Source organism: Mastomys coucha, unplaced genomic scaffold (genome assembly GCF_008632895.1).
Source record: "Mastomys coucha isolate ucsf_1 unplaced genomic scaffold, UCSF_Mcou_1 pScaffold19, whole genome shotgun sequence".
Classification (NCBI taxonomy): Eukaryota; Metazoa; Chordata; class Mammalia; order Rodentia; family Muridae; genus Mastomys; species Mastomys coucha.
The window spans coordinates 2,423,164-2,433,168 of NW_022196901.1; the positions used below are offsets into that span (position 1 = coordinate 2,423,164).

Below are 10,005 nucleotides of genomic sequence, written 5' to 3' on the forward strand. Positions count from 1 at the left end.
CAACTTTTATAATACTTATTTTTATCATTATAATATTTTATAAATTTTAAGGAATATGACAAAAAAGACATCGTAGGTATTGAAGAGGGAGTCTCTGGGAGGAGTGGTGGTACAAAAGGGAAACAAAAATGTGATTCAATTCTATTTAATTAAAATATGTTTTTAAATGTTTACAAATTCAGATAAATTGAAATCATGTAACTTTTCTCATCATAATGCAATAAAAGTGTTTTGTTTTTTTTTTTTTTTTAAAAATCACCCCTAAGAACTACTTCTAAACAGGTCTCCATCTCCTTGTCCTATTTACCATTTTTTCTCCCCTCCATTTGGAAGATGGGCTAGAAGGGGGTCCAAGCATTTAAAATCTTTTAATAAAATAGGCTTTGAAAAACTGAAGCCTGCCCATGCTTTTCATAGAGACTTCTTGCTCTCCCCCATCTTTTCTTCGTATCAACACTATCACTATCTCCAGTCAGGCAAGCTGGAAACAGTGGGTTTTTCTCTAGCATCTCGCTTCACTCCTTGCTACCCTGTGATTGTTCCTTATGGCTTGCCTATTGTAACCTCAAAGAGTATTTGCATCTTTCTTCACCTCTAAATTTCTAACAACCTTTTTTGGGCTTTCTCCAGTGCTCATTTTAATGTCTGGAAGGCTCCTTTTAATTATTCTTCCTGCCTCAATCTCTCCTCTTTACACACAGTCTAATACTTCCCTGCCTCCCCTCACCCTTCACCATCAAAGTACACTCTCTTACAAATGTGACTATTTTATCCTTTACTCAGTTGAACTGTCACATTCTTTCAAATTAAAGATTGTATACTGCCATCACCTTTAAAATACTGCCTAAGCCCCAAGGTGTAGATCTTGAGGTTTCCTGCGATAAAGGACTGAGTGCCTTTCTCAGTGCACAGTGCCATGAATGACAGCTCAGGTCCCAGAAGCAGAGTGGCCAGCTGTGTGACAATGAGCAAGCCTCTGTGCCACAGATGTTGGCTGAGATGTCCTCTCTGGGGCATCAGGCTGAGAGACAGGCATATGAAAGCAGGTCCCTGGGCCACGACAGTGCTCTGTCCCTCGGGAGAGCGCTGTAGACCCAGAAGGAAGTGGTCCCATTTTCTCTTTCCCAGAAAGACAACATAGATGAGGGCTTAGTTTCCCTCTGTGTACCGTATGGATATTACCTAATAGAACTCTTATGAAGACTCAATGAATTAATATTCATGCAGCCCTTCAAGCAGTGCCCAAAACATGAATCCAGAATGGGTGGCGGCCTGTATGTTTAAGTAAGTTAAGTGACTTAGAGTTGCTCATGTGTAATCTGTACCTTTGCCAACTTTTTTTCAGAGCTCATTCTGCTTCCCCTTAGAATCCCCTTAGAATTTCTTCCTGTTAATATGCTACGCCCTTCGTTGCTTAGCTAGGGTATCATGACCTGCTCTAAGTCCTACGTGATTCCAGGTGTATATATTTTCTACCCTTCAACTTATCCCTTGGACACCTACGAATCTCAGTCAGGGGACTTACCAGGATGCATTTGGTGCTATATAAACCTGTCCTCAAGTTTCATTTTCCTGGAAGGATTTTAAATGTCTTTTAATGTTTGAAAGTTCTCACAGAATTACAGTGGCATAATAGGTTCAGAGAGCTAAAATAGGGTCATTTATAAAGCACCTGCTATGAATCACTTATTAAAACAGTATTTTACATATAGTATTCATTTCTCAGACAACTTTTTCAATATTTTCTTTTTTCACTCAAGGAAAACTCAATAGTTTAAGTAAGTCTCTTAAATAGCAAACAAAACAAACAAAAAATGATAGAGGGAAAGGCCATCTGAGATCTCCCTGATTCAGAGTTCTTCCTAATCCAAGGCAGTTAGGACCATGCCTAGCTCTCCCCCTGTCTTTTTACCATGCCTAGCTCTCCCCTGTCTTTTTACCATGCCTGGCTCTCCTGCCCTTGTACCATGCCTGGATCTTCACTGATTGTATGTTATATTCCCGGAGATTTGCTTACGTTATTGCTCACTTTTCTAGCAAAGCAGTTCTTACTATGTCTCCATCGCAGATAAGAAATCAAGGCCTGGAGGTATTGAACAACTGCTTCAGATGTCTCAGAATTAGTAACTTCCACATGTAACTTATAAACCTGGTTCTAGAATTCTCCTTCATTATTAGGATACAATTGATTATGTAAATATGTTAATATATAAACAATTGATCAAGAACATGAGAGTTTTATAATTACTATCTTTCATTATTAACTTCACTAGACCATTGCATTTTATTTTATACTTTATTGTATACAAGTGACTTGGGAAAGTCAAGATAAAATGCAACCCACAGAAGTAAGTAGCAGTCTGCTCCCCCAAAGGAATATTCAACTAAATATATTCACAGAGAGCAAAGGAAGAAGAAAGATGTAGAATCAGAAGTAACCACCAGGTTTTAATTTAGTACAAGAATATAATCTCAGTAAAGAAAAAAATGGGGAGAGGCTTAATGAGAATTAGTATGGCTGACTTCTAAGAAAGACTGTGTTCTGACATAGAAGGAACTACCAAGGCAATGAAAAAGTCCTTAAAACATACACATCATTTAACCAATTGACATGATTTGAACACTACTATTCAATTTTTTCAATGATCATTAACTTGATTAGAAAACCTCTATTGCTTTTTAAAGATATATATAACATAAATAAATATATATACATAAAATGAAAAAAATTAACAAATTATTTCCAAATAAATGATTCTAAAATCATACTGCTGGTTATAATTGTGATAGTTTCTAGAGCTCCCGGAGTGAGTAGAGCTAGCCTGCAATGCATTATAAATGGGTAATTAACATTCACATGGAAGAAGAAATCTGGTGAGTAAAGTAAGGGAAAATCATTTTATTACAGCTAACCATAAAGCAACCATTTCAGACAATAATAATCTAATTTACTGAGCCCCATTAACAAGGCTATTGTTATTCTGTCACTCACCCCATGTCTTTAACTGGCACTGTCTACCAAAGAAAACAATAGGTTAGGTCTTTCTTCATGATTTTCAATCACAATTTGTTCATTAGGCTCTGGTATGCTCAGAATATAATTTAATAGGATTTGTTTATCAAAAGACAGCCAAGGAATGGGAAGGTTTCTCTTTAATTCTACTTTGAAGTAAAAATATTAAGTTATAAGATTACATTTAAATGATCATTTTTGATTATCTAAACAATTTGTCCACAGATCATGGCTCATATGCCAAAACCATATACCTTGCATGTATTTGTAAAACAAAACAAAACAAACAAGCAAACAAAATTCTTGATTGGCACACAGACACACATTATTTTTGCATTGTATACGGGTGTCTTCTCACCACAACAGCAATGCAGTTGTATCAGGAATTAGAAATCTCCCAAAGCCTAAAATACTTACTGGCCCTTTAATAGAAACAATGAGTTGGTTTCACCTCTTCTTTATCTAGGTGAAACACCATGCCTTCTGGACATGCGCTTCTGTTCTCCATTCTGATTCATTAGTCTGTTTTTAATCTACTTTACCTGAAATTATTCTATTTAAGCATTTTTGTTTCCTGGTAAATCTCCAATCTCCTGTTGGTGTATATTTACCTTTTTAGTAACTAGCACAATTAATTCCATTCTAAATTTATTAAACTTGAATATTATAAAGGTCGAATGTGGTACAGTTTCTGTATGGGATTGATTTTTAAAATCAATTCAATAATGATAAAAAGACAATTGGAAGAAATTCAAAGCTTCACTTAGTGCCCTAGCTATGGTTTCTACCCTGTGATAAAACACCATGACCAAAGCAACTTAGCACGAAAGCGTTCACTTGGCTTAAACTTAACGGCACTGTTCATGATCAAAGGAAGTCTGGACAGGAACTCAATCAGGGCAGACACCTGGAGGCAGGAGCTGAAGCAGAGGTCATGGAGGAGGAAGGCTTACTGTCTTGCTCCCCATAGCTTCCTCAGCCTGCTTTGTAGTAGAACCTAGAGCCACAGAGGGTTTGCCCCCACACCATGGAATGGGTCCTTCCCTACCAATCACTAATTAAGAAAATATTCTAGAGCTGTAGAGGATGGCTCAGTGGTTAAGAGCAATGGATGCTCTTCCAGAGGTCCTGAGTTCAATTCCCAGCAACCACGTGGTGGCTCACAACCATCTGTAATGTGATCTGGTGTATCAGTAACAGCATGCTCAGATACATAAAATAGATAAATAAATCTTTAAAAAAGAAAAGAAAGAGAGAGTAGGAAGGAAAGAAAGAAGGAAGGAAGGAAGGAAGGAAGGAAGGGAAGAAGGGAGGGAGGGAAGGAGGAAGGGAGGGAGGGAGGGAGGGAGGGAAGAAGGAAGGGAGGGAGGGAGGGAGGAAGGAAGAGAGGGAGGAGGGAAGGAAAAGACCCTATAGGTTTGCATATACTCCAGTCTTGTGGAAGCATTTTCCCAACTGAGGCTCCCTCCTCTCCAGTGCCTCTAGCTTGTACCATGTTGACATAAAACTAGCCAGCACACTTAGGCTTTAAAGAAAATACTAAAGAGAGAAAGAAAACACTACCATCACCCCAGAATCATTGTCCTTCACATTCCTCAAGAGAATGGTTTTCAACCTAATGCTGCAGTTTCTCTTCTCTTCATAATGCTCAAACTGTTACACTTCTGTTTCTCCTCCATCCTCCCACTACATACTTGCACATTGTAGTGACTTCCCGCCACACTGCGGGCCAGCTTCTGGGTGTTCTCCTTTGCCCACACCAGGTGGTGTGGCCCCAAGTGTAATTTTTAACAGAGATTTAATATTTCAACAAAATACCTAACAAAAGTATTTAAAATTATGCCTTTTCTATTACACATGTAAAGTCTGTGTCTGTGGTGGTTTAGGGGAACAGTAGAGTAAGAACTTTTTCTGCCCCAGCTTTGTTCTCCTGCAATGCCATTTTTAAATTATTTCTTTTTATTGGTGAAATGTTTCATAAGGACAATTTCAAGGATATGCTGTACTTTTGGGGGGAGGGCTATTTCAAGACAGGGTTTCTCTGTGTAGCCCTGACTGTCCTGGAACTCACTCTGTAGACCAGTATGGCCTAGAACTCAGAGAAATCTGCCTGCCTCTGCCTCCCAAGTACTGGAATTAAAGGCGTGCACCACCACTGCCCAGCAATCCTGTACTTTTATGTATTCATCTTTCACCACATTCTTCCCTTCCTTTTCTCCTTTATGGTTTCCTTCTCTCAGTCTCCTACCTTCATCCTATCTTATTTGTGTATAAACAGAGTTAATGTATCTGTATATAATCCAGAATCCACAAATATAAGAAAACATGTTGTAATGGCTGTCTTGTTGAATCTGCCTTATTTGTATTAATAGGAAGATTTTCAGTTCCACCCACTTTCCAGAAAAAAATGATCTAATTTTGTTGCATATGGCTGAATACAACTTTACTGTACCTGTATTCCACAGTTTCATGTTTGGAATTTTTCATACATATATAGAATATATTTTGATGATATCTATCCCTCCCTCCTTCTCTCAGACTCCCCAAATCTCCACAATATACTTCCCTTCAAACTTCATCTCATATATAAATATGATCCAACTACTGCTGTGCATGTACATACTGGCGAATGCAGAGACATTCACTAGTATATGGGAAACTTACCAGTTGCCAGCCCCTCAAGGAAAAATGACTCTTCTTTCCTGGGGAGCTGTTAATTGCTAATAGACTCTCAGCTAGGGATGGAATGCTGGGGACCCCTCCACACTGAAATTTTGAACTGGCTTGATCTTGTTCAGGTCTTGTATGGCTGTAGCTATACCATAGCTACTCTAGGCTCCTGTCTGCAAGAGTTATGTCATGTCCAGAAGACAACACTCATTCCTGTCCTCTACCACACACACACACACACACACACACACACACACACACACACACACACACAGAAAGAGAGATAGATGATAGATAGATTATAGATAGATGATAGATAGATAGATAGATAGATAGATAGATAGATAGATAGATAGATAGGCTTCCTAGTCCATTATGTTCCCTGAGCCTTGCAAAAGGTTTAATATAGATGCTTCATTTACAGGTGAGCATCTAATCACTTATACTCAGCAGTTTGAAGTTATATCTCTGCTGTAATCAGTATCTTCTACAATAAGAAGCTTATCTGACTGAGGTTGGGAGCAGCATACATCTACTGGTAACAGGAGATAAAGGTTAACATTTTCTTTATGCATTTGTTGAGGGAGGGAGTAGAGCATGGTTATGACCAAGATACGTCTGGATATACTTTCAGAATAGTACAGCAGGATCAGAGAGTAATCCTGTTTTTAGCTTTTTAGGGATCACCATCCTGGTTTCCATAATGGTTGGTCCACTTCACAAACCCACAATCATCCTCTCAGCATCTACTAGCGTTTGCTTTCTTGGGTGTTTCCAGCCTCTCTGCTTCAATCTCATTCATTTTCATTTGTATTTCTTTGGTAAATTAAATACAAGCCATGGAAAAGAAAAAAAGATCCACAAAACAAGCTGGTTTTGTGAAAAGCAACCCTTTAAACAGTCTAGGTCCAGATTAAAACAGAAGCCTGACTCAGAAACTCCCACATCTCCATCTTCTGTTTCATTCTGTGTCCAGAGATTGAGAATTGTCCATAAGATTTACAGATTCTATGTTTCTTTCTTAATACTTCTAATTATATATCCCTGAAAAGCTATTTTATACAAACTTTGAGTACAAAACTTTCCTGCAGTATTACTGAGAACCTTACCATTGAAGAACATTCTCCTCCTCCTCCCTCTGGAAGACCTGCCTTGTCAGCTCTTTATTCGTAATATGCTATGGAAAAAGAAAATAAATTCACCTTTTAAAATATTTTTCACAAAATTCAATAAAAGCATTAAATGTTTGACCTTTAAAATATTAACCACACAGATGGTTAAAAAGTTCTTGTCCGAGGCGTCAGTCCTCTGCAGAACCCAGTTACAGATCACCAGTCACTTGAAGATTATGGAACGTTATCAGAACTATATTAGAAACTATTGTCACAGAAGCTGGCCACTCTAAACATATTTATTTCTAGTTTACATGCGGGTGGGGTTTATTGTTTTGTTTTTGGTTTGCTTGTGAGTACATCTCTGTACAACATGAATGCCGCACTCATGGACGCCTGAAGGGAGTCCCCCTGACCTGGAGTTATAGACGGATAGATGCTTCCATATGGGTGCTGAGAACTGGAGTTGGGTCCTCTTGAGGAGTAGCTGGTGCTTTAACTGATGAGCAACTTTGTTTGTTTGTTTGTTTGTTTTACATTTTTATTACATGTTTTCTTTATTTACATTTCAAATATTATCCCCTTTCAAGGTTTCCCCTCCAAAAAAACCACCTAGCTTCTCCCTGCCTCCCCCTGCTCACTAACCCACCGCCTTCTGCTTCCTGGCTCTGGCATTCCCCTACACTGGGGCATAGAACGTTCACAGGACCAAGGGCCTCTCCTCCCATTGATGATTGATTCGGCCATTCTCTGCTACATATGCAGCTGGAGCCATGAATCCCACCATATGTACTCTTTTAGTTGGTGGTTTAGTCCCTGGGAGCTCTGGGGGTACTGGTTAGTGCATATTGTTGTTCTTCCTATAGGGGTACAAACTCCTTCAGCTCCTTGGGTCCTTTCTCTAGCTCCTTCGTTGGGGACCCTGTGCTCAATCCAATGGATGGCTGTGAGGATCCACTTTGTATTTGTCAGGCACTGGCAGAGCCTCTCAAGAGACAGCTATATCAGACTCTTGTCAGCAAGCTATATCAGGCTCCTGTCAGCAAGCACTTGTTGGCATCCAACAATAGTATCTAGGTTTGGTGACTGTATTATATGGGATGGATCCCCAGATGGGGCAGTCTCTGGACAGCCTTTCCTTCAGTCTCTGCTCCACACTTTGTCTCTGCAACTCCTCTCATAGGTATTTTGTTCCTCCTTCTAAGAAGGATTGAAGTATCCACACTTTGTCTTCCTTCTTCTTGAGTTTCATATGGTTTGTGAATTGTATCTTGCGTATTCCCAGCTTCTGGGCTAATATCCACTTATCAGTGAGTGCATACCATGTGTGTTCTTTTGTAATTGGGTTACCTCACTCAGGATGATATTTTTTAGTTCCATCCATTTGCCTAAGAATTTCATGAATTCATTGTTTTTAATAGCTAAGTAGTACTCCATTGTGTAAATGTACTACATTTTCTGTAACCAGATGTCCTTTCCTGAGGGACATCTGGGTTCTTTCCAGATTCTGACTATAATATTATATTATTATAAGTAAGGCTGCTATGAACATGGTGGAGCATGTGTCCTTATTACATGTTGGAGCATCTTCTTAGTGTATGCTCAGGAGTGGTACTGCTGTGTCCTCAGGTAGCACTATGTCCAATTCTCTGAGGAAACACCAGACTTATTTCCAGAGTCTTTGTACCAGCTTGCAATCCCACCAGCAATTGAGGAGTGTTCCTCTTTCTCCACAACCTTGCCAGCATCTGCTGTCACCTGAATTTTTGATCCTAGCCATTCTGACTGCTGTGAGGTGGAATCTCAGGATTGTTTTGATTTGCATTTCCCTGATGACTAAGGACGTCGAACCTTTCTTTAGGTGCTTCTCAGGCATTCGGTGTTCCTCGATTGAGAATTCTTTGTTTAGCTCTGTACCCCATTTTTAATAGGGTTATTTGGTTCTCTGGATTCTAACTTCTTGAGTTCTTTGTATACATTGGATATTAGCCCTCTATCATATATAGGATTGGTAAAGATCTTTTCCCAATCTGTTGGTTGCTGTTTTGTCCTATTGACAGTGTCCTTTGCCGTACAGAAGCTTTGCAATTTTATGAGGTCCCATTTGTCAACTCTTGATCTTAGAGCATAAGCTGTTGGTGTTCTGTTCAGGAAATTTTCCCCTGTGCCCATGTGCTTGAGGCTCTTCCCCACTTTCTTTTCTACTAGTTTCAGTGTATCTGAACTCAAACTAATTAGTGGCCTTTCTCTGCACAAAGGATAAAAGGGCTGAGAAAAATTAAGGAAACAATATCCTTCACAATAGTCATAAATAATATAAAATACCTTGGTGTCACTCTAACTAAGCAAGTGAAAGATCTGTATGATAAGAATTTCAAGTGTCTGAAGAAGGAAATTGAAGATCTCAGGAGATAGAAAGATCTCCCATGTTCATGGATTGGCAGGATTAATATAGTAAAAATGGACATCTTGCCAAAAGCAACCTACGGATTCAATGCAATTCCCATCAAAATTCCAACTCAATTCTTTCCAGAGTTGGAAAGAGTCATTTGAAAATTCATCTGGAATAACAAAAAACCTTGGATAGCAGAAACTATTCTCAACCATAAAATAATTTCTGGTGGAATCACCATCTCTGACCTCAAGCTCTACTACAGAGCAATTGTGATTTAAACAAACAAACAAAAACAAAAAAAACAAAAACCTGCATGGTATTGGTACAGTGAGAGGAAGGTAGATCAATGGAATAGAATTGAAGACCCAGAAATGAACCCACACACCTATGGTTACTTGATCTTTGACAAAGGAGCTAAAACCATCTAGTGGAAAAAAGACAGCTTTTTCAACAAATGGTGCTGGCTCAAATGATGGTTAGCATGTAGAAGAATGCAGATCAATCCATTCTTCAATGGATCAACACCAACCACAGATTGATCTCCTTGTACAAAGCTCAAGTCCAAAAGAATCAAGGGCCTCCACATAAAACCAAACGTCCCCCCCCCTTTTTTTTTTTTTTTTTTTTTTGAGACAGGGTTTCTCTGTATTGCCCAGACTGTCCTGGATCTCACTCTGACCATACTTCCCTCAAACTCAGAAATCTGCCTCTACCTCTCTGCCTCTCTACCTCTCTCTGCGCCTCTCTGCACCTCTCTCTGTGCCTCTCTCTGCGCCTCTCTGCCCCCCTCTCTCTCTCTGCGCCTCTCTGCCCCC

The 10,005-nt window shown here is 39.3% G+C and overlaps 1 protein-coding gene across 1 annotated transcript in view; it reads right to left on the bottom strand.

Moving 5' to 3' along the window:
- LOC116097458 overlaps window positions 1–10,005 on the bottom strand; it is a 63,639-nt gene that overhangs the window by 12,378 nt on the left and 41,256 nt on the right. Inside the window, exon 6 of the mRNA XM_031379961.1 lies at window positions 6,793–6,860. Coding sequence (XP_031235821.1) covers window positions 6,847–6,860 — 14 coding nt within the window. The 3' untranslated portion in view covers window positions 6,793–6,846. The remainder of the gene's footprint in view (window positions 1–6,792; window positions 6,861–10,005) is intronic.